At 40.1% G+C, this 23,100-nt stretch overlaps 2 protein-coding genes across 7 annotated transcripts; one reads left to right on the top strand and one right to left on the bottom strand.

Annotated features, from left to right (window-relative positions):
- The first annotated feature begins 1,062 nt into the window (after positions 1–1,062).
- On the top strand, positions 1,063–12,959 carry PPP1R8 (protein phosphatase 1 regulatory subunit 8). 6 transcript variants are annotated; one of them, XM_081334281.1, is made up of 8 exons: positions 1,089–1,162; positions 1,441–1,678; positions 3,052–3,112; positions 6,160–6,313; positions 6,480–6,700; positions 8,312–8,456; positions 8,804–8,868; positions 10,388–12,959. In XM_081334281.1, the coding sequence occupies exons 5-8, from the start codon at positions 6,635–6,637 to the stop codon at positions 10,739–10,741; spliced, it is 630 nt and encodes a 209-aa protein (XP_081190407.1). In that variant the 5' UTR covers positions 1,089–1,162; positions 1,441–1,678; positions 3,052–3,112; positions 6,160–6,313; positions 6,480–6,634; the 3' UTR covers positions 10,742–12,959. The 6 variants fall into 6 exon arrangements, with proteins under 6 accessions (XP_081190409.1, XP_081190406.1, XP_081190405.1 ...); XM_081334280.1 differs by lacking the exon at positions 1,441–1,678 and having other exon boundaries at positions 1,087–1,162; XM_081334279.1 differs by lacking the exon at positions 1,441–1,678 and having other exon boundaries at positions 1,087–1,162; positions 6,438–6,700; positions 10,391–12,959.
- Positions 12,960–14,429: 1,470 nt separating this feature from the next.
- Positions 14,430–22,464, bottom strand: RPA2 (replication protein A2). Its single transcript, XM_081334295.1, has 9 exons — positions 22,271–22,464; positions 21,619–21,710; positions 21,436–21,537; positions 20,513–20,626; positions 19,741–19,815; positions 18,186–18,299; positions 17,805–17,918; positions 16,966–17,060; positions 14,430–15,841 (listed from the first exon to the last, which is right to left on the bottom strand). The coding sequence occupies exons 1-9, from the start codon at positions 22,284–22,286 to the stop codon at positions 15,757–15,759; spliced, it is 807 nt and encodes a 268-aa protein (XP_081190421.1). The 5' UTR covers positions 22,287–22,464; the 3' UTR covers positions 14,430–15,756.
- Positions 22,465–23,100: the final 636 nt, after the last annotated feature.

Raw genomic sequence — 23,100 nt, 5'->3', positions numbered from 1 at the left:
AACCCATGAGCGCATGGTACTGTAGTTGTGCAGTCTCAAAGTACAGTTGGGGGATGAGTTTAAATTGGATTTGTTTGTAATAGCCCTTCAGACAAAAGTGTAGCTATCTTGTAAATATCCTGAATCCAAGTATTCGATAGTGACTGCACTCACATTAAACCTGGTTACAGACTTCGTTCCCAGGGTACGTTAACATGTTAGGGCACAAAATGCAAACCAAGTTAAAATCAACCTGATTTAATACTTGAAACATGGTTTTTTGTACTACCGTGAAAATGCAGCTACTAGTTCTAGGACAGGGGTAGGCAACCTCGGCTCTTTTATGACTCATGGACTTCAACTCCCAGAATTCCTGAGCCAGCATGGCTGGCTCAGGAATTCTGGGAATTGAAGTCCATGAGTCATAAAAGAGCCGAGGTTGCCTACCCGTTCTAGGACGTTGTATGAATTCAGCCCAAAAAGACCACAGGACTAACGGATCAACGTTTCTAAAATTAACTCGGCAGCATCCGGCTCAACTCCCAATAGCTCAAATCTCCTGAAAGGTCGAGCGAGGCTTGCCAGATGCCCGTTGCTCTGCTTCTCCTCCAAAATCAGCGGAGACCTCAGCCAGGCTCTCAAGCGGGCCGGCGATTTTAAAAGGCAAGAGCGCCCGTAGAGGCTTTGTGACGTACACGTTTCTCGTGTAAGTATAATGTAATAATGAACAGCTGCAGGTTTTTTAAAAAAAATGCCCGGAAGGGAGAAAAAAAAACAACCACCGCCACAGCTTGCAGGAGAAGGTGCGTGGACTGCGGCTCAAACAAGAGGCAAGCTCAACCCACCGACCCGAAACAACCAAGTATAAAATGGCCTCCTCCCTCCCCGACGGCTCTGCGTTCCCGCTCTTTAAAGGAGCGTCGTTGTGACGTCACCCGAACGCCGCGCTCGCGCTTCGATGGGATACGTTCTATCCTCTGCGGCTTGCCTCTCCCCTTTCCTCTCAACCCCGCTGCAACGCCTGGGCGCGATGCATGCTGGGATCGCGGCCCTCCCGCCAGGTCTTCCAGCTTCCCGGCGTGCCCTGCGCCCAGCTGAATGGGGGCAGTCACAAGATGGCGGCGAACGCAAATTCTGCCGGTGGCGGCGGCGGTAGCCTCCCACTCTTTGACTGTCCGACCTGGTGAGGGTGGGGGCGTGTGCCGTTGGAGAGCGGGGAAACGGCTTGCTGTGCAAGGGGGACTGCATTTTCCTTGGGAGGCGGAGCAGCATCCGAAAAGAGGGGAGCGGGCCCGGGGAGCGGGGTAGCAGCCCCTGGAAGGGAGGACCGATTGAGGGGAATCCTCAGGACTGGTCCTTCGAGCGTTGCAGTGTCGCGCTTCGTATGTGAAATACTTGGGATGGAAGGGAGGGAAAGAGTGCTTTTTAGCTTAGGCAGAACACATGCTTTCGACCTCATAGGATGCTTCTGGTCACGAGCAGAGGACCTGCTGCTTATTGATGTACCTCAGAATAGGGATGGCGAAGAAGTTCAGTATAGGACGCGCTATGATGGATAAGGGCAGGCTGTGTGGCTCTACTGAACGGTCTTTGTGAAGTGAGACAGAGAGAGTGAGGGCTGCTGAGTATGGACAAATGACATAAGTTTTTCTTTAAAATCTCTGAGCCTGGGAGAAATCAAAATATACTTTCAACCTAGGTATGTTACTGAAGTCCTACATGTAAACCTACAAAAATGAGGCTGTGGTGGGGAAATTGCTGTAGGCAGCAGGGACATTCATTTGGGATTGTTTTAATCTGGACACAAATCTCGCCTCAGTTGTAAAAATCTGAATAATGGACTGAAGTGGTGATTGAAGTCTGGAATATACAAATATGTATTCCTTAGATCAAAAATAGTTGTCAAGTAGAAAGATTGAGTTTTAGCTTGCTAGCAAGGTTTTGCATTTTAATAACAATAGTGAAGGCGATCGTGTCACTTATGTGATTTAAATAATTATTATTAGATTGTTCCATCGTAGTCTTCACTGTGTATTTGCTAGACTTTACAGGAAAAAAATGTGAAAGTGAGATTAAAGCAGCAGTTGAGCTGTCAAAATGTGCCTTAAAAATGCAAATGTGCTCAAGGATTTTGTAATACAATATCCACCAAGGTCTTTTGGAGAGAGTGAGAGATTGGTGTTTCAAAGATAAAAAGTCTATATTGTACCAAACAATCATTCGTATCATACCCATTGTTTTGACCTTAACTAATGACAGAACACAACAGGGACTCTGACGCCAGCCTTGGAGATTGTGTCTTTTTATGTAGTGGTAACTATGTGCATCCAAAAATAACTGCAATAAGCATTTGAAATATTGAGTGCTCAAAAAGCTTAAGGTATATTAACAGTTTTAGCTGTTAATTTTTGTTTTGTAGCAGATTTGGGAGAGCATAAAAGTTAAAATACTTTGTAGCAGAGGCAAAAACTGAGCAGGAGATGTTATGTAGTTATGTACTCATGTTATGTAGTTTTGTCTCCCAGCCATATCCTCTCTGAATCAAGCATCTAATCCTATACATCACAGAAATATGTAAGACTATATTTGTAGACAAATTTGTTTCCTGATATGCTGAATTCAGTCAATAAATAACCTCTCCAAGTAGATGCTGTCGCCAAAAGGCAAAGTAATCATTCTGATGCATGCTGTTTCTCACAGTGGTCTTCCAGATGCTTCCAGGAAATCCATAAATAGGACATACCAGTTTTGTTTCCAAACAATTGGAATCATATTCCTAATGAACTGGAGGTTTGATGATTTGTAGGCCCAAATTAATGAATTTTCAGTCCCCTTTTGAGGCAAATATTTTAAGGCCATTGATTTATAATTTGTTATATATCTAAACTGTACTCACAAATGCTCAGTTAAACTAAGTGGGTCAGTGCTGAGCATAATTGACTTTTTGTGCCCAAGTTCAGGTTCTCCCTGTCAGAGCAATTTGTGGTCATTTTACATCTGTTGATAACTTCAGAGATTCCAATGACTACTTTTAAGTATTCTTAAAATATTTTTCTTGTTTTTGTTTCCTAGGGCAGGAAAGCCTCCACCAGGGTTACACTTGGATGTAGTCAAAGGAGACAAACTTATTGAGGTATGAAAATAGATGCAGAAAATTTAAATTTAAATATGAGCCAGGTGACATACAGCATTGGATAGCTATAGAACTTATCACAGGCAAAAATCTAAATTATTCTTTTTTTTAGTTTCAGTTTGTCTTGGCTATTTTTAGCAAGCCATCTGAATTTCTCTCTGTTGGACTGGTATCTGACTATTTGCATCCAAGTATTCAAAGATAATGGTGCTTTTACACTATTAGGTGTGAATGTGCACCCATAACTTTTATTTTAAGAATTTGGATCACTATTTGGATCCAAATTATTTTTGTGCAGAAATCTGTTTTTTTGTTTGTTTGTTTTTTTAGGATTTCAGATTTTCAGGATTCATGTCTGGTTAGACAGTGTTTGGGTACTTCATTCTTATATTGTTCATTCTCTATTGCAATACTGTATCTCTTCCAAACCAGAAAACCTTGGTTGCCGCTACTTTAAGAATCTATATCTGGATGTAACTGAAAGCTACAATTAATTGAATCATTCCTGATTTAATTGCAGTGTGACAAGAAAGAAAGGAGCAGTATAAGGACTGAGCAAATGATTCATGCACTTTCTGACAACTCTCTCTCTGGTTTGTCCAAATATCCCAAAAGTGGGATGGAACACTTCTTAAGCAGAATCTTTTATCAATGTGTAACTATAAATTATGGTGCTATTTCGCTTCTACAGACTTCTTAAGCACTTGATACTAACCAAGCCATCTGTGCCTTAGTTCTCATTTAGAGTTCAAAGGTGTAACTAGTGATTGGCTGGGTCTAAAAAGTGCAACATCAAAGTTAAGCCATGAAGTGATTAAGCTCTATGTGTGGAGAATCACACCGGGTTATAACTCAGAGGCACAAATGAGATTTTAGTGGTTGATGCTTTTAAGAATGGCAAAATATTAGCTTTTCTGCTTTCCCATTTCTTTTTATACAACTTAATTAACTCTAGAACATCAGTTTGCTTCCTTATATTTGTTTCTAGAACTGCTCAACTATGTTAGTTGATTTATTTTATTTTTTGCAGGTACCATTGTCATTTAGATAGTAGAAATTGTCCCATGCTGAAAAGCTGTGTCACATGGCATTAATACAGCTAGACCAGGGGTAGGGAACCTTGGCTCTTTTATGACTTGTGGACTTCAACTCCCAGAATTCCTGAGTCAGCATGGCTGGTTCAGGAATTGTGGGTATTGCAAGTCCACAAGTCATAAAAGAGCTAAGGTTCCCTATCCCTGAGCTAGATCTTGCTTAATGGCTCCCCTGTTTAGCAACTGTATGAAGTTACAACACTGCTGAAAAGGTAACTTTATACAGTAGTGGCCAAAATTGTGGAAACCTTTTGGGAAAAGTGTATTTTTGAGGTTTGATGGCTAATAACACCACTTTTTTTGGAGTAGTACCATAAAATTATATATCATTGGAAAGATAATTTAATCAAGAATGTAATGCAATATAGTTTGTTCAGTTATCTGTACTGTATTCTATGAAGGTATAGCTAAATAACCAGAAAAAGGAAGCACAACTTGCTTAGGTTGATATCAGGTAGCTTTCCTTCATCTGATTGTAGTCAATGGGCATGAGTGTTTAGAGAGCCAATCAGGTGTCATCTTTTGGCAGTGAGCCAATCAGATCACAGTAGGATTCAGTTATTGATGTCATGTATTGAAGCTGAGAGGACATTTGTCAATGTGTTAAGTGATCGCTATCAAGTTGGTTGGGGTTTTTTGTGTTCTTTCATTTAGTGAGCTTGTAAAACATAATAAAATTAAAGTAATGGTGCAAAGAGTTGACTGGTTGCCTAGAAAGCGATGTAAAGTAGTAATATTAAGTGAACAAGGCTACAGTTATAAAGAAATTAGATGAAAAATTGGTGGAAACTTAACCAAAGGTGCCATTTCTATTATACACTTTTCCCAAAAGGTTTCCACAATTTTGGCCACTACTGTAGCCAGTCCTCACATTTATGGCTGTTTAGCCTCCCCAGAGTCATGTGATCGATAACATGCTTTACAGCTGGCTTCCAACAAGCTGAGTCAGTCTGTAACATCTCAAGTCACAGTCAATGATGTCTCTTTTAACATCCCATAAATGAGAATTGACAGAAATCTCACCATGGTCACATGCCAGTCCCAATTGTGATCACTAAGCAAGGAGTACTTACACACACGCACATGGACACAAACACGCGACCCTTGGGTTACGACTGCTCATTTAGCAATTGTTCACGTTTTTAATGGTGCTGAACGAGAGAACCTTACGACCAGTCCATCACAGCATCTCTGCAGTCATGCAATCACAATTCAAGGACTTGACCACCAGCAAAGGTTATGATGATCTGATCGCTATTTGCGAAATTCCCTGACAGACACAAGAGAAGTCAGTGGAGAAGCCAACAGAGTTTGCAAGTTGCTCCTGCTTCACTGACACACCTGGGCTCCATAGCACTTTCCTGCAGCACCTTCCCAGCCACCCATATTCCATAGTGCATCTGCCCTCCTGTAGCTCTTAACTGAAGGTCTCTCCCACTGGCTTACTTGTCTGGGATTTCTGCCCCTTTCTACATCCTGGTCATACCAGGTCCTTGACCTGTGCAGTCCTAGAGTTACAATGGCAACTGGGATTGCCAGGATTATCATTACTAAGTAATGAGGTTGTATGATGTCATGCTTTATAACCACGTAGCTTAGCAATGGAAACTCTAGTCCCAATTCCATTGTAATCTGACTACGTGTAATTTTTTTTAAGAACCCATACGTACTTGTGGGAAAGCCACCCCTCAAATTTTTAACTGAAATACAATGAAAACTGGCCGCCTGTGGGTAAGCCAGTGTAAAAATTAAAACATGAAAATTTTAAGGGTTGGCTTATCCACAAGTGGCACATTTTTCAATTGCTAGTCTTTTGGGTTGCCTTTTCTTCTCATGGAGTAATGAGGTTCTCCCCTTTTTTATACCCAGGCCCATGATTTTAAGAAAGTATAGGCCTCCCACCAACACCAATTAAAAAAAATCCACCCATTTGTCTTTGATATCTTGTCATAGAAACTGATCATCGATGAGAAGAAATACTATCTCTTTGGGAGAAACCCCGACCTGTGCGACTTCACCATAGATCACCAGTCATGCTCTCGCGTCCATGCTGCTTTGGTCTACCATAAACATCTGAAGAGAGTTTTTCTTATAGATCTCAACAGCAGTAAGTTGATAAACAATGGGTGTGCAACTGTTTCGATAGTCCAGTGCACTGGTTAAGAGGGAGGGACACACTGAAATTTAGAAAAGGGACTATGGTTCAAGTAATATTTTAGTAACGTGATTAGTATTTGTTGCTTTTCCTCTCCTCCTTATTCAAAAATGCATAGCACATGGCACGTTTTTGGGCCATATTCGTTTGGAGCCTCATAAGCCACAACAGATTCCCATTGATTCCACGGTTTCCTTTGGTGCCTCCACGCGGGCCTACACCCTGAGAGAGAAGCCTCAGACATTGCCCTCAGCGGTGAAAGGAGATGAGAAAATGACCAGCGAAGACGATGAACTGAAGGGCTTGCTTGGTCTGCCAGAGGAAGAAACAGAGTTAGATGTGAGCACCGTGTTTTACCTGTATTGTGGTACCCATCTTGCATATCTAGTTTGTGAAGGGAACAGAGACCTTTTGGCTGTGCATATCGGCATCTCGGACTAACCAGTCCATCCCACCTTTAACGATGGGGGGGTGAGGTGTTACCCCCCGTTGATAGGGCTCGCAACTTGGGCGTCCTCCTGGACTCACGGCTCAATTTTGAAGACCATATAGGTGCCGTGACCAGGGGGGCTTTTGCCCAGGTTTGCCTGGTGCACCAGTTGCGACCCTACCTGGACCGAGATGCCCTATGCACAGTCACTCATGCGCTCGTGACTTCCTGTTTAGACTACTGCAACGCTCTCTACATGGGGCTGCCCTTGAGGACCACTTGGAGGCGTCAACTGGTGCAGAATGAGGCCGCGCGAGTTGTGATGGGGGCTTCCCGATACTCTCATGTAACACCTCTACTCCGCGAGCTGCATTGGCTTCCGGTTGCCCTCCGGGTGAGATTCAAGGTGCTGGTGATGACCTATAAAGCCCTAAATGGCTTGGGTCCGGGATATTTGAGGGAACACCTCCTGCCAGCATCAAGTTCCCTTCGTCCAGTGCGCTCCCACAGGGAGGGTCTTCTCAGGGTGCCACCGGTAAAAGATTGCCGGCGGATAACACCCAGGGAGAGGGCCTTCTCTGTGGGTGCGCCTGCCCTCTGGAAACAGCTGCCCGTGGAGCTAACTGGGGTTTTTATTTTAAGGGATAATTTAATCTTTTTTAATTGTTTTTTAACTTTTGTATTTTGTATTGCTGATTTTAATTACCCTGTAAACCGCCCTGAGTCCTTCGAGAAAGGACGGTATATAAATCTAATAAAATTAAATTAAAATTAAATTGAACGGTGATTGGCACTAGCCCCTGAGTAGAACTGTGCTATTCTTAAAAGTGGGAAGAGAGGTTCCTGTGTGTCAAATTTGCTACTGTTGCCCCAGGGAAGAAAGAGAAAAGTAATAGTGACCAAATCCTTCCAACCAGATTCTTGTTGCTTGTTTTAGTTGGGGATATATATCATCTTTATTGGTCTAAGCCAGGGGGTCTTCAAACTTGGCCCTTTTATGACTTGTGGATTTCAACTCCCAGAATTCCTCAGCCAGCGTGCCTGGCTGAGGAATTCTGGGAGTTGAAGTCCACAAGTCATAAAAGGGCCAAGTTTGAAGACCCCTGGGCTAAGCCGAGAGCTGCTCAAGTTTGCTCTAATTCCCTATTTGAAGTTTCCTCTTGATTAAGGTTTAAATGAAGTGGTAGTCCCTATTAAAAAAACGTGAGGCTGACTTTTTCAAAACTACATTTTGGTGGCAGATTTTAAGAAACAGAATGGATTCCTAAAGCTTTGCCATATTCTAAACTCTAATATTCTCCCAAAAAGTTTGACCAGGATATTCCCCCCCCCAAGGTTTACAATGCCTCTTCCCCCCCCCCCCAGTAAACCCCACAAAAGGATCAAGTTCTGTCGGGTCCAGAGTTGTCATAAGATCACTGCCACAACAGAGTAGGAAATTACAGCAGTTTTCATACCCCCCAAATTGTTGAATCCTTTAATCTGTGCTGCAATAGCAATCTCTCTCTTTGACATCTTAGAACCTGACAGAGTTCAATACGGCCCATAACAAGAGGATTTCCACATTGACAATAGAAGAAGGGAATTTGGATATCCAAAGACCTAAAAGAAAACGAAAGAACTCAAGAGTAACATTCAGTGATGATGATGAAATCATTAATCCAGGTGAGTAATGTGGGCCAGGAAAAAGCAGCCCAGTTCCCTTCTGATGGTTAGAATTACAACTCATCCCTTCTGGCTATCATGATCAAGAGTTGCAGTTACAGTGCAAATTATCTGGAGGGTACCACATCACCGATCCCTGTGGAACTATATATTGTTCCTAAAGAAAGTTGCCTGCCTTGTTACTTGTGTGTAAGCGTGTATCAATATATAGATATTTTCCTAAAGAAGATAATGGTAATGCCTTTCCTTTTGAAAAGACTTGTATTAAATTCCTTCAGTGCTAAATATACTCTTGAGATTTCATTTATGATTAGCTATTAATACCTCAATCTCTTGTATTCCTATAGAGGACGTGGACCCTTCTGTTGGACGTTTCAGAAACATGGTACAGACTGCAGTAGTTCCAGTGAAGGTATGTTACTAAATTGGGAAACATAAAGCTGACCTGGCTCTTTACTTTATTAAAATAATATGGGCCTAAACTAAACACTTTGATTCTTATTACTGCTAAATCAGAAAAAATATACTGTCAGTATTAGAACTTGCTAATAATAATAATAATAATAATAATAATAATAATAATAATAATAATAATAATAAGAAGAAGAAGAAGAAGAAGAAGAAGAAGAAGAAGAAGAAGAAGAAGAAGTTGGAAGGGACCTTGGAGGTCATCTAGTCCAACCCCTGCTAAGGCAGGAAACCCTATACCATTTCAGACAAATGGCTGTCCAGTCTCTTCTTAAAAACTTCCAGTGTTGGAGCATTCACCACTTCTGGAGGCAGGTTGTTCCACTGGTTAATTGTTCTCACTGTCAGGAAGTTTCTCCTTAGTTCTAGGTTGCTTCTCTCCTTGTTTAGTTTCCATCCGTTGCTTCTTGTCCTGCTTTCAGGTGCTTTGGAGAATCGTAACTACATTTTTCCCAGTGGACTATGTTGCCAATTACATTAGATTTAATTTTTGCCAAGGACAGAAATATGTAAAGAAATAAGATTAGGTTTTGATAGAACAAGAATTGAATTCATCAGCAATCTTTTATTGAAACAACAAATATAATATAAAAATCATCCAGATGAAAAGTTTCTGAATTCCATTTTATATAACCACCATTTTTCTTGGTTACTAGCCTGCAGAAACATAGATCATTGCCCTCATTCTCCCTTTTCTGCATAGCCAGGAAGACATTTTAATCAAGATTCATTTCCATGACTCACAGTTTGCTTTGACTTGCAAATTAAGAAGTATTTCTTCAGTAATAGTCAAAAATTCAGCTCTACCCACGCATTACTGAACACAGGGTTAGCTAACTTTAAAGAAGAAATAGATTCGTGGAGAACCAAATTCTCAGCTGTGAATTAAAATAGTTCTGAGTGAGGTTTTAGCTGCTAGGATACAATTGTGAGAGAAAGGGCTTAGATCTGACTTGATAAAAATGGAAAGTGGAGGAAGCTGAAATTCATGACCTAATTCTGTTTTTAACTCTGCTAACAATGAGGAGTTGGTATTTTAAAGTGAAAGGTTGTCAGGCCCAAAACCAAGAATAATGTGTTAATTCTTCCGAGCTGAGTTCCCTATTGCTCACACCTATAGACAAAATATTGCTAGACTGAAGACTCTCCTATTTGCATTTACAGTGGCGGGGGTGTCCAATTCTAGCAATTTTTAAGATTTGTGGACTTCAAATCCCAGAATTCCCCAGCCAGCCATGGGAGTCCACAAGTCTTAAAGTTGCCAAGTTTGGATATTCCTGATCTACAGTATACTTTGTGAACTTCACCTTCTTATATATGATATCTGGGCTAAGTAGCCACTTATTTCTCTGGCACGCACCCCCTCCCTCCTGGGGATCTACCTCCTCATGAAAGCACAGATTCTACTAAATGTCTTTGTATTTGGGGCATATTTTAATTTCATGTGTTTTGTTTCTCGACAGAAGAAGCGGATGGACAATTCTGGCTCCTTGGCTGTAGATGAGGCTGCAACACGTCGCATGCAGAACTTTCCCTATAGTGGAGGACTGTATGGAGGCCTGCCTCCCACCCACAATGAGGCAGGTGCCCAGACCCACACCATTCACGGCACAGCACTCATTGGGGGGTTACCAATGCCCTATCCTAATCTTGCCCCAGACGTGGACTTGACTCCAGTTGCCCCCTCCACTGTTGCCATGAACCCAGCTCCCAACCCTACCGTCTTTAATCCTGAAGTTTTGAATGAGCCCAAGAAAAAGAAATACGCAAAAGAAGCTTGGCCAGGCAAGAAGCCCACCCCTTCTCTCTTGATCTGAAGAGCCAATCTGAGTCTGTTCCGGGAGGCAGGAGCCAGAAGCCAGGCGGGCAAGGGGGAACTGTACAAGTGCAGCCACAACTCTCAGCCTGGGGTCGTAGTCGGGTTTTGGGGGGTTTTGTGACTCCCTTGCACAACCAACCTTCAGAAGAGTTCAAAAGGTGTCTAAGAAATGAAATGCAAAAATATCTCTCACTGCCTGTGGAACCGCATTACCTGGCAGATTCTTTTTCATTTACCCAGACATTACATTTGCCCAGTTACTTTTATTCTGGCATTACTCATGCATTTAAGGGGCACTGCCCTTGTCTATATGTTGCAGCTGTAGAAATGGCAGGTGGTTTGCTGCTGTCCCAGTTCTTTTTTTTTCTTCTTTTCTTTTTGGGTCAACTGATCTCAAAAGAAACCCAGCCCCAGCAGAATTTCTTGACACTTACATAGTATTTTGACAAGCACGTCAGTAATAGTCTTCATTTAAATCAAATACCGTGTTTTGCTTTGTATCTCAGGATTATGAAGTGCTTTTAGTACAGGTAGAACCCTTTGCATTTACCCTCATTTTGATGACTGCAAACCAAATGAAATGGTCATGGAATTAATTGCTTTTTGACATTCTTGATTGGAGCCACTGAGAAAAGATTATGACCATTTCAGACTTAGTAAAACTTAAAAGATTTTATGACCAGTCCTTAACAGACCAAGAATTGCCCAATAGCCACATTTAACTATGTTGATGGACAAGGGAGTAAAAATATTCAGCAATAATCTTGTATGATTTTCAGATACCATATTAATTAATTAAGATTAATGCTGTTTCCCCAAGCAGTTCCTTAATGGGGTAGCCTTGAAGTTGAGCCCAAGAATGGTCAGCCAAGTTCTCACTTCATTTTTTAAAATCATTGCTTAAACTCAGCTCCATCATTCTGTAATTAATTTCTTTTTAACTAAACAAAACTAAAGATATTCATTCCTGTTCCAAATATTTGGAGCAAGACATTGCCATTGATTTCAATGTATGAATGTATCCCCAAATAGCTATTAAATTGGAGCTATATTGTCCCATATGATGTTTTAGACCAGGGGTGTCAAATTGCCAGCCGGCGGGCCAGATGCATCACATGCAAGCCGCGCCCACCCCATTGCCAGCAATAAATAGCAAAAGTGTCCCAGTACGTCGCACAATGTCACGAGTTTGACATGTCTGCTTTAGACTCTTAGACTGCAAGCTATTGATCATCACTGTTCTTGATTCTGGGTATTTAGGGGCACTTCACAATCCTTTGTAGCACAATAATGGGCAGGTGTCATGTGTTCAAGCACTTCGTCCAATAGATTTCATTGGGGAAATTAACCATATCACTTTCTTTCCCCAATTAAAATTGGTGATATTTATTAAAACTGAATGAGCTAAGATAGAAGAATGTTGTCATTTTGGAAACTTTGCAGTTATCCAAAACTGCATCTTGCAAAAGTATTGTGTCAGTGTGGGCCAAATAATTCTTTGTCGTTGTCTCTGCCCAACCTGAACAACTGCTTCCCCACCCCCACCACTCCCCATGGTATATTGGATTACATCATATTGGAGTCTATAGCAGATGAATACTTCTCAAGTACCTGATTTTCTGTTTTATTTTCTATGGTAGGCCTCTTAAAAAATGCAATTTTAGAAAATTATGTCAGGTAACATAATTCTTGGAAGAAATTGCTAATGACCCAACTTTTGTGTCCTGTACTCCAAATCCTCTCATTTTATTTGCAATTTTATCTCTCTGGATTATTAATTTTCCCAAGGCTGTGGAATGATATCTTAACTTGGGAGGGTACCTGCTGAAGTTGCGATGAATTTAAAACACTTGAACTTTCCCTTGCTTGATTTTAAAGTAAGATTGAAGAAAAAGTAGTTGGTTCTTGCAAAAATCCATCTCCTGGGAATTTACTATGTGCTGGCATTGGCCCTGACTTCCCTGGGATAGTACAAACTTTTGTCTTTTCAGTTCTTTGAAGCCAGGCTTGGCTGAAATTGGGGCAGGGGGCGGGGAGGGATTAAGTGTGTGGGGCTCTGTACAGACATTTGTACATTTGTGTAATAGGCCTTTTCACACTGTTGAGCTTTTTATCTGTAACATTTATTACACTGTAAATTAAATGACTGTTTTGCCAAATGGAGAGTTAACTTTGTATTTTCAGATTTCATGGTAAAAATTACCCTGCCTAATTTCCATTCCGTTCTATTTAATATTTTTTAACCTTGCTCTTTCTTTAATGAGAATATTTAAAGCAGTATACAATGTTTTTTTAAAATCATAAAACAAATATGAAAGTGTTTCGTGGGATTATGCTCTGTTGCACTAATGCTTCTAGGAAGCTTTCAGGTGGAATATAATGGTGATAGTCCCATGCTGTTCTTTGTCATTGATATTGAATGTACACAGGTAGTCCTGGTTTAACAATCATTTATGACATGATGAGTATCTTTACAACCGATCCTTGGGTTTGCAACCTTCACAGATGTGTAAAAGGAAAGCTAAAGTAAGTTCATAGGCAGAGTCATGGTTTCACTTGGTGACTGCTTCACTTAGTGATTGCGTTGCCAATTGCAATTGTGGTTGCTAAACAAGGACTACCTATTATTAATTCTGAGGATTGTTTTAAAGCCATCAAGACACAACTGGAAACGCCATGGATTGTTCAACCCCGCCTTTAAATTACATTGATAGCGCTCACTAGTTTCATCTGTGTTGTGCAAAAATGGCATCTCTTTACATTTAGCTTCAGGATTTGTAAAAGTACAATGCTCACATTTTTAGTAATATGATGAATTTATACTTCTCTTGCCTATTGTCCACTCGTATCATTTTTCTCAGAGTACCAGTTCTTTAGTTCTTTCGAAAAAAGCTGTTACATTCTTTTAATCGTTTGCCAGGTTTTTCAGGTCTATAATACCATTATAGCTCATATTTAGACACATGAATTATATGCAGTACTCTTAAGTGGTTGTACTGAAAATTTATATTAAAGAAATGGGCCATAGTATTGATGAATCATTTTGTCAGAATGTAAACGCTGCACGGATCCTCATAGCAGTATTTTCCAGGAAGTCTAGAAAGGATTGTTTTGGATTAAATCTCTTCTTGGATTAATCTTTTCCTGCCGTACTTTGGAGCCCTACCAGCCAGAATAAACCAAGAAAGAGACAAGGTCATATTTGATTTCCTCTTACTGGTAAAAGTGATGTGTTTTAGTATTCTGCATCCAAGTGTTTTGGTGGTATGAAATTGGAACAGATGTCATGTATAGAGAAGTACTTGTGTGCCAGCTGTGAAAAAGTTAAGTCTTGCTTCAAAATGAAAATGTTAGTTCATAAGGGGCAGAAAACATTCTACTTTTTACAAGTGGGGTACCAATTTTTGTTAATAAGGCTGCTGGTAAAGCAATTCAATACCATGGCAATTTTTTTTGGATCTTCCATTCTAAAGGACAAGGGCAAACCAGAAGAGTGGTAGAATGGAAAGGTATTAGCAGAGAAATTATTTAAAATCTGGGCCAACCCAAGATACTTTGCACAGCTGCCAATGCTCTCGGTCTGAACAACTGAGATGCACGTGTAAACAGTCCTACATAATTTCCATGTCTGAAACCAAAAATGGCGCGTGGACACACATTCCCAAGTAAGTCATTTTATTGTTTCCACACCTATACACAGAATCTTGCCAGTCTATGTGCATCTACCATATATTCTGTGAACTGTTAGGGAGGGGCTATCTTCAGCCTCTTCTCACATGTCACATCCGAACTATGTTGCTTCTTTACTCTGGAATGCACACCCTCCGTCCTCCAGAATCCATCTCCTTACTACACATTCCACAATAAAAGTTCAAATGTTGAGTTAGGACAGGAAGATACACTTTCATTCATGGAAACTCACCAGGTGACTTGGGACGAACCATTCAGTTCAATTTTCCTCATGGGGTGGTTGTTGAGGTCATGGTGGGGGGGCGTAGAGGAGAGAGAGGTAAATATCTTATTTGAATTCATGGAGGAAAGGCAGGTTTTAAATCTAAGAAATAGTGTTCTGGAAAACCATAGAATTTAATTTTTTAAAAAAATTATCCAATTTATGACAATTAGGAAGACTTAAACCAGTGAGAAGCAATCAAAGAGAACATGTGTTTTGAAAGGTATAACCATAAGAAATTAATAACTTATTGAATCCCTGGAGCTAAAAAGATGGCATTTTGATCTCGCAATTCTAACCAAGCCTTTACATTATTCTTTTAACATATTTTGAGACTAATCACAAGGATATTTTCAGAACAGCAAGATTTTATTATATTTTTACATGTATTAGATGTCATTTTCCTCTTAACTTTCAAAAATCTTTACATTCTCAGCCAGAATTTGAGTATGTAAACTACATTTATATCCCTCTACATACTTATTAAATTTCTATATGAATAATCAAATCAGATTCCAAGATATGTGTTAATTCTCCTCCTGATTTTAAAATTGTTAAAGAATAAATCTTAAGAAATCATTCCAAAATTAAATTACATAATTATGTAAGTATGATTTCTGAGCTAGGCAAAAACCCAATATTGTACAAGACTGCATAATGTAATTATACAAAGTTACGGGGGTTCCGGTGTACAAAATTGCATAGTATAATATTCAGCCAGAAGAAGACAGAAGCTGGAGCAAAGTTAAAACATCTTGACATTCCAGAGTTTCTGTGAAATGTAAAGGATCCTAGACTGAATGTCTACTGCAAATAAACTACTGCCATATTAGTAAAAAAATACTTTTTTAAAGGATTCCATTGACAGAAAAGGCACAAAAAGTTAACCACGGCATTCCCTCTCTCCACAAAACAGCTGGATAGAGGCATCTGTTCTAGACATGTGCCCATTTCCCATTCAGTCTTATGTGTCACCATCAAGAGTACTTTGAGACTTAAATCAGGGAAAACAGTCTTGGATCTTATAAAACATTGGACCCAGATGATTTAACAGTTAGAACTTAGTCAGCATCTGTAGACTTGAAATGTTCATCATCAATAGTGGAGTATATATGTCCTTCACTGCTAAGAAATTCAACAGCTTTCCTGAATGGAAGGAAGAGAAAAATAATTTCTTCAGTAAAATTTAAAATTTAAACTTTATTATAACTAAAGAACAGCACAGAGCAGTGATGGTGAACCTTTTAGAGACCGAGTGCCCAAATTGCAACCCAAAACCCACTTATGTATCGTCGGGGGCTGGGTGGGCGTGGCCCATTGGGTGGGTGTGGCCCATTGGGTGGGCGTGGCTACAGTGGTAACGGCAGACTGGGTGGGACTAAAATGTTCAATCAATTCCAACTTTGCGAGATCTTTTTCCTGTGAGAAGTTGAAATTGATTGATTGAACCTTTTTTTTGTGTGTGCCCATGGCGGCAGAGGCCTAAAGTGAAAAGGTTTTATAAAACCCAGCTGAAGGGCTAGGACTGGGGCGACGGCGCGTGTGCCCACAGAGGGCTCTGCGTGCCACTTGTGGCACGCATGCCATAGGTTCACGACCACGGGCAAAGAGCAATATACATCTTATATACAATATAACAAGAAAAAAAAATCACATGAAGAGGGTGAAACATACAAACCCAATCAGAATATAGTTAAAATTGCCACAGCAGGTGCTACCATCTAAAATAAAGTCAGTTATTATAAGACAAATTCCTTGTCTTATATCTAATCTGGCAAAATCTAAAAACTGACCAAAACACAAAGCATGCATGTAAGAAATTATTATTCCCAAAATATTATTACAAAGCAGCTTAGAAAGAAGCGAACAGTCTGAGGGGAAAAACAGCTATTGGTAACATTTTAGGGCAACTTCTTGATCTTACATAATCCCACACCAAATTTAGCTCCTGTCAGATAATAAGAAAAATCTCTAGAAACGCCTTGGATGACCTGGCATTTTCTTTTGTGTACAGTATTAACAAAACATAGATTACCAAGAGAGAATATGATGCTGAAAAGTGCTTTGAAAGAACCAAACATTAAATAAATTGCTTAGTGTACATTATCCTTATCCTTATACACTAGGAAAAATAAACCTTATCCTAATTTTGTTTTGGACACTACTACAGGTGTAGATATCAGGTTTGAAAGGAATCAATATGCCTTTTGGTATAGGAACACCCAACAGCCCAGTATGTCAAAAGCCTAATTTCCCATTCTGTTACGTACTTGAGCGTTTGTAGATTAATATTATGCAACTGAGATTTCAGATCATGAAGACTTATTCCTTCAGTTGTCATGCAGCTTTTAATCAAATTCAGAACCTTCAAAAAGCAAGAGTTCACACAGTTATTCAAAGGCAAATACAGAATAGATCTAATGTGTTTTTAACAACAAAAAAGCCTTATTAGAGCTATACAACAGCAGTGTTACATCAATACACAAGTTTCTGTTTTCAACCTTCTAGAGCGGAAACATGCAGTGACATAAAAATGAACAGTCTTTCTTCAGATGTATGGAGTTTTACTTTTGCTGCCATGCTCAAAATTGGCCTGGTAACTGGAGGAAGCTAACCACCAGATTGCAAGAACACAACTGAGCGGTCCAATGAGGAGACCCGAACTCATTGGTAGGCTCACCTTGCAATAAACAAGGGCACACATTTAATTTTGCAGGTACTAAGATTGTTGGCCGTGCAAGTACAAAGATAGCCAGGGAAATGATTAAAGCGTGGGAAATGGACCCCTCATCAGTCAGCAGGAGTGTTGATTTACCACCAGCTTATCAGGTACTTAGGAGCAGAGAGTTTGGCAGCACAAGGAAACAATAGCCAATCACCAGCCATCAATGTACCAATCAATAGGAAGATGCTACATAAACACGACTCACAGAATAGCTCAAAACACTTATTCCAGTAGAGAGAAGTTCTCTGAAGATGGGCTCCAGCACGAGTCCAAAAGCTCAGAAGAATAAACCTCTGGTCCTGGTGACCAACTCAGGTTCAATTTTGCAACATTATCCTGGGACACGTACATTTGCCTTCATTTGTGACCTGGTAACTGACATACCTGACTCTGGTGCGGTGTAAGACCATGCATTGTCAAGGAATCATTTCCTCCGGCATTTGACATACTGCTCGTCTCAAATACACCAAAGGACTGAGGTGTCTTTGAAGATTGGGGCTAAAAGTCAAGGGGAAAAAAACAATGGCCAGTTATGGTCATTATGTATATTTCTGCATGTGTAAAATAGAAATTGGGCTCTAGCCACCTGAAACAATGCCATTTGTTAAAGCTCTCTACAACTTTCTATCAGTTTGCCCCCTTCCATCACCTGGAACCATCTCAATATATTAAGACTGCTTCTTCTAGGATGGCAAGTCAGTTTGCCTAGGCAAATGTGACTAGGCCAGGAAAGGCTGAATTAGAGTGTTTTGCTTCCTCCCATACCATGTTACTTTTTCTGAGGATCATGTGTGCGTTGACAACTTCAAGCAGATGTGTAGTAAATTCATTCATATCTTCCAGGGGCATAATCTTGAATGCAACCAGGCTCTTTTTGTTCTGGAATTTTAAAGGAACATTAAACATTTTTGGCCAATGGCAGTCAAGAGATATACTTTTCAAAATAAGTTCCAAATATTCACATTACAGGGAAAAACAAGACTTTTCATATAAATATACCAGCAAATTCAATGTGTATTAAAAAAAAAACAAAGGCTACGAATATTTTTTTAATAGTGTGCATGGTCTTATTAAATATTCACTCCTTTTAGACTCTTCTAAAAAATTAGGTTTGCCTTTTAAGTTTCTGTTCTTTAAGGATTCAAAGTAATAAAGTATTGCAAGAATACTTTATACATTTTTGTCATCTTCAATAATAGTTTTAATGAATTTGACATACTGTATCTACCTTTAAAAATTTTCTGCTGTCCCCATAGCAATGTTAATTTTTCTAACAGCCAATGATGCTCATTCTAACAAGTTTCACAAAATTACCTGGGAACAAAGTAATTTCTTAGTTCTCCCAACAGGTTTTTTTTAGGAAAAGAGACCTGATTATTAAGTTTATTAACATTATAATCTAAGAAAGCAAAATCATTTTATTTTCACAATGTAAATCAATAAATTCCTGTATAATACTTACCTTAGAATGCTAACTGAACTTTTCAGAGGTGACCAATGTCTTTTCTTTAAGACATTATTCGTTTAGTTCTAAAAACACTTTTGATTTTACCCATGCTTACTTAAGTTCTTTCCTATTCTCATGCTTAGGAACTTATGAGTCCAATTTACTACTGTTTGTAATTATTTTTTAATACATTGTATTTTTCTATAGCTATATTGTGCTCTGGCTCACATAACCTACCAAGCTTTGGTTTGCATTAACTGAAGCTGGCTGAATACTGTAAACCAGGGGTCTTCAAACGTGGCCCTTTTAGGACTTGTGGACTTCAACTCCCAGAATTCCTCAGCCAGCATGGCTAAAGAATTCTGGGAGTTGAAGTCCACAAGTCATAAAAGGGCCACGTTTGAAGACCCCTGCTGTAAACCAAACTGGTTTCCTTCTGAGGCAAACAACTGCAATATTTCCAAAATGACAGAAAGAAAACTTGTCTAGTAACTAAGTTCTAAAATAATAAGCAATAATTTAGCTTAAGATATAGCTAATTTATTTGAATGGTGAAAAAAAAGGAAAGTAACATACCTATGGGACTATAAACACATTTTTACTTTCTTGAAATCAAAGAAAAATGTCTTAAATGAAACAGATTCTCAATAGTCAAGGAATAGTCTGTCAAATTAAACATGTCACAAGCACAAACCTACTTGCTATCTTCTCATCTGACATTCACAGATATAACAAGAGGATTTTAGAAGACAGCACTTAAGTGTCTTTTGTTGGGGGAGCTCAAAATTAATTCAGTACTTTTGCTAAAAACAGAATTATCCAGCACTATGTGGCAATTCTCATTTTCAAATGTTTCAATTCCATGGCTCTTACCTGGAAAGATCGCAGATGACCAGCTACTTTCACGTAGGTTCCTGGTGGAACAACCACATTTTCACTGCCCTCCTCCTTGAATAAAAAGAAGACAATGATTTCTTGGCATTTGCCAGCAATGTTTTACAAAGTAATGCAAATCAGCCTAGAATTCCAGGATTCCATTATCTTACTTTAAGTAAAGGTAAAGGTTCCCCCGCACATGAGTGCTAGTCGTTTTCAACTCTAGGGGAGGGTGCTCATCTCCGTTTCAAAGCCGAAGAGCCAGCGCTTGTCCGAGGACGTCTCCGTGGTCATGTGACCGGCATGACTGCACACCAAAGGCGCACGGAATGCTGTTACCTTCCCACCGGAGTGGTCCCTATTTTTCTACTTGCATTTTTACATGCTTTCGAACTGCTAGGTTGGCAGAAGCTGGGACGAGGAACAGGCGCTCACTCTGTTACGCAGCACTCGGGATTTGACCCGCCAAACTGCGGATCTTCTGATCGACAAGCTCAGCGTCCTAACCCACTGAGCCACCGCGTCCCATATCTTACTTTACCCCAATGTATTACCAAAGCTAAGTGAAAGCAAATTGCAAACTCTATAATAAACGTATTACATTTAGAATCCATGTTCCTCCCAAATAAGTCAAAGTCACATTTGTGGCTCTCCCTTTTATTTTATTATTCTAAAATAAGTGTGGATTTGAACATGAGCTTCCTCCGTTCTATAGCTGCCACATTATACTATCTCTTTTCACGTCTATTGATGCCTACGTGATATTTACATCAGTGTCGACCCACTGCCTCACATCCATTGGGGCTGCAGTCATGTCATCCACTTTGTAGAGAATATTTGTTGGAGCTTTTTCAGCGTGCCTGATTATGCCCACAATAATAACCTGTATGATGAAACAGAAGCAAATCTCAATAAATAGATTTTAAGATGCCTCTTCCTGCTAATCCTTGTATTTAATTAACCACACAAATGTTCATGGATCGTGATCTGGCACAATCAAAGGAAAATTTTTCATGCCAGAGAGGAAAGATTTAAATAAAACCTTTGTATAGGAGTCTTGGCAGAACTAAAATCTGGAACAATGTTCGGAAGCTTCAAATGATATGCAATGTGGCTACGTGGATAGTAAATGGTGCCAGTTGTTCAGTGCATGTAACACCACTATTTTGTGAGCTGTGACAGCTGCGGTTGTGCTTGTGATGCAATTCAAGGTGCTGCCTGTCACCTTTAAAGTGTTTCATGGCCTGGGAACAGGTTACTTTAGGGACTGTCTTTCCCTGATTGTTTCTACTCATCCTATCTGGGTCTGACAGGATGGGCAAGTTCCAGATCCCTGTGGACAAGAAATGCAGATTGACGGGGCCCAGGAAGTGTACCTTTTCTACCACAGCACTCACCCTATGGAATATTCTTCTTCTGGAGATTAGACCCTACTGGCCTTTCATGGGTTCTTTGCCCAGGCCTGGGACCCCCAAGTGCATGGAGGATCCTAACTCCCGGCTCTGCGGGGATATCTTCTCAGCTGCTGTGTATTTTAATTTTTGTATGCATGAATGGAACTATTTTTTAAATTTATTTCAATACTGTTTGCCACCCAGAGTCATTTTTTGTGATGGGCGGTTATACAAACTGAATAAATATGATAAATCTATAATAAAATGTAAACATACTAAAGGCAGTTTTGAAAATTACCTGTGAAAGTTCAACTTCACGGACCCTGAAAACATCATCCACTTGTTCAGCTGAAAATAGCTGTGATACTGTACAGGGAACAATGTTCTGTGATCTTGACCTCTGCAAAGATGAAATTTTTACACTATAGTTCTTTTACTGTCACTTTTTCAGAAAATAAACTGGATATAAAGAAGTACATACTGATTTTCTTTCGCCTTGGGTTGCAGAAGGCGATGCAAATCCTCCAGGTGATTGTGTATTGTTAATATTGCCATAACTGCTGTCATAACCTCCTGGAAAAATATTTTTTTAAAAAAAATGAAAAAACATTTTTCTTTGCATTTTTAAGTCTCTGATTTTTTTATCCAAAGCAGCAAAAGTGCACAGAAATACATTCTATGTTACTTTTTTCTTCATTACATATTAAAATAAAACCAAAACTAAAAACATCACGAGAGTCATGACAGCCTGCGGGGGAAGAAAATTGAGACAGCTTGGGTATTTCTGCCACATATGACCCTATTACTTAATCTCATCATTTACACAATGATATAGTAATGCCCGGAGGCATTAGATTTATTTTATGCATATTTTTATTTATTTATTTATTTTACTGTAAGCCATCTAGGATCACAGATACGAGATGGGCGGCAACATACAACGAATAAATAAATGTCATCGTGGTTAATGTAATCATGGCGACAAACGAAAGAAGAAAAAAAGATAAAAGAGTACAGCTCCCATGAGGCACAGCCGCACAGGCTGTGGGTGATGGGAGTTGCTCCCACACTGCCTCCAAAGAGGGGAAGGCCTTCCGAATTCCCGCACACAAGACCCCGCCATCCGCCCTCACCGTGACCAGACCACATGCTGCAGAAACTGGAGGCGCCACGCCTGGAAAGACTCCGCGCCGAGCTCCGGCTCTCCTCCCCCCACGCACGAACAGCTCGCTTTCGCCCTGGCGCGTTTTTTCCCCACACGCGCGCAAGCACGGGCGCTCGGGATAGGCCACCTATTGTCACTACCACTCGCTTTTCCCACCTCCTCTTTTTCTCCCAACCAATCGATTGATGGGGAAACTGAAAGGGGCGGGACCTTTAAGGAGCGGGTCTGGAGAGGGGCGGAAAAGCCGGCCGAAAGAGAGAGAGAGAGAGAGAGAGAGGGTAGAGTGGCGTATGCAAAAATACTGTGGTTCCGCAACTACAATTCCCAGAATTCTCAGCAAGTACACAAAAGATTTGATATTCTGAGAACTGTATTTCGGGGGGGTGGGGGGGGTGGGGGACTTAGTGAACTACTTCGGCTTTAACTAACCCGATTTCTTTACGGATGTGTAGTTTCTTCAGCTCTTTGTATCCCCCCCCCAGCCAGGTCAGATAGGGAAGGATGGGCTATTTCCTTAAAATAGGAAAGAAGCTGAAGTTTCTGTAAGACTGTATTGGCATTCAGATTTTATTTGGGAAATTTTGTTTTTATTACTGGGAAACATACCCTTCTGTCGTGGCTATCAATTTCCCTGGCATTTGGCCATACCTTTTTCGAAAAGCGAAAGTATCTGCAGAACCGCACTTTTACTTTCATTAACGAACCTTCATTAATTGAAGGTTTTATCCCTTTTTAGAGTCAGATAAGCTCTGCGTTATTTTGTTTATTTACCATGAGGATATGAAGGTCTATTCTATT

The sequence above is a fragment of the Vipera berus genome (genome assembly GCF_964194415.1).
Source record: "Vipera berus genome assembly, chromosome: 9".
Lineage (NCBI taxonomy): Eukaryota > Metazoa > Chordata > Lepidosauria > Squamata > Viperidae > Vipera > Vipera berus.
The sequence above is the reverse complement of the archived record's forward strand: the minus strand, read 5'-3'. Positions and strand labels throughout refer to the sequence as shown.

Bases quoted from the DNA above. Each gene is read 5' to 3' on its own strand.
- PPP1R8 (XM_081334278.1), top strand. From the start codon at position 1,095: ATGGCGGCGAACGCAAATTCTGCCGGTGGCGGCGGCGGTAGCCTCCCA. The intron at 3,113-6,159 runs GTATGAAAATAG...ATCTTGTCATAG, and splicing joins AAGGAGACAAACTTATTGAG to AAACTGATCATCGATGAGAA. The intron at 8,869-10,387 runs GTATGTTACTAA...GTTTCTCGACAG, and splicing joins CTGCAGTAGTTCCAGTGAAG to AAGAAGCGGATGGACAATTC.
- RPA2 (XM_081334295.1), bottom strand. The intron at 20,627-21,435 runs GTAATTTTCAAA...TTCATCATACAG, and splicing joins GTGAAGTTGAACTTTCACAG to GTTATTATTGTGGGCATAAT. The intron at 17,061-17,804 runs GTATGTCAGTTA...TGCTTTTTGAAG, and splicing joins TTACACCGCACCAGAGTCAG to GTTCTGAATTTGATTAAAAG.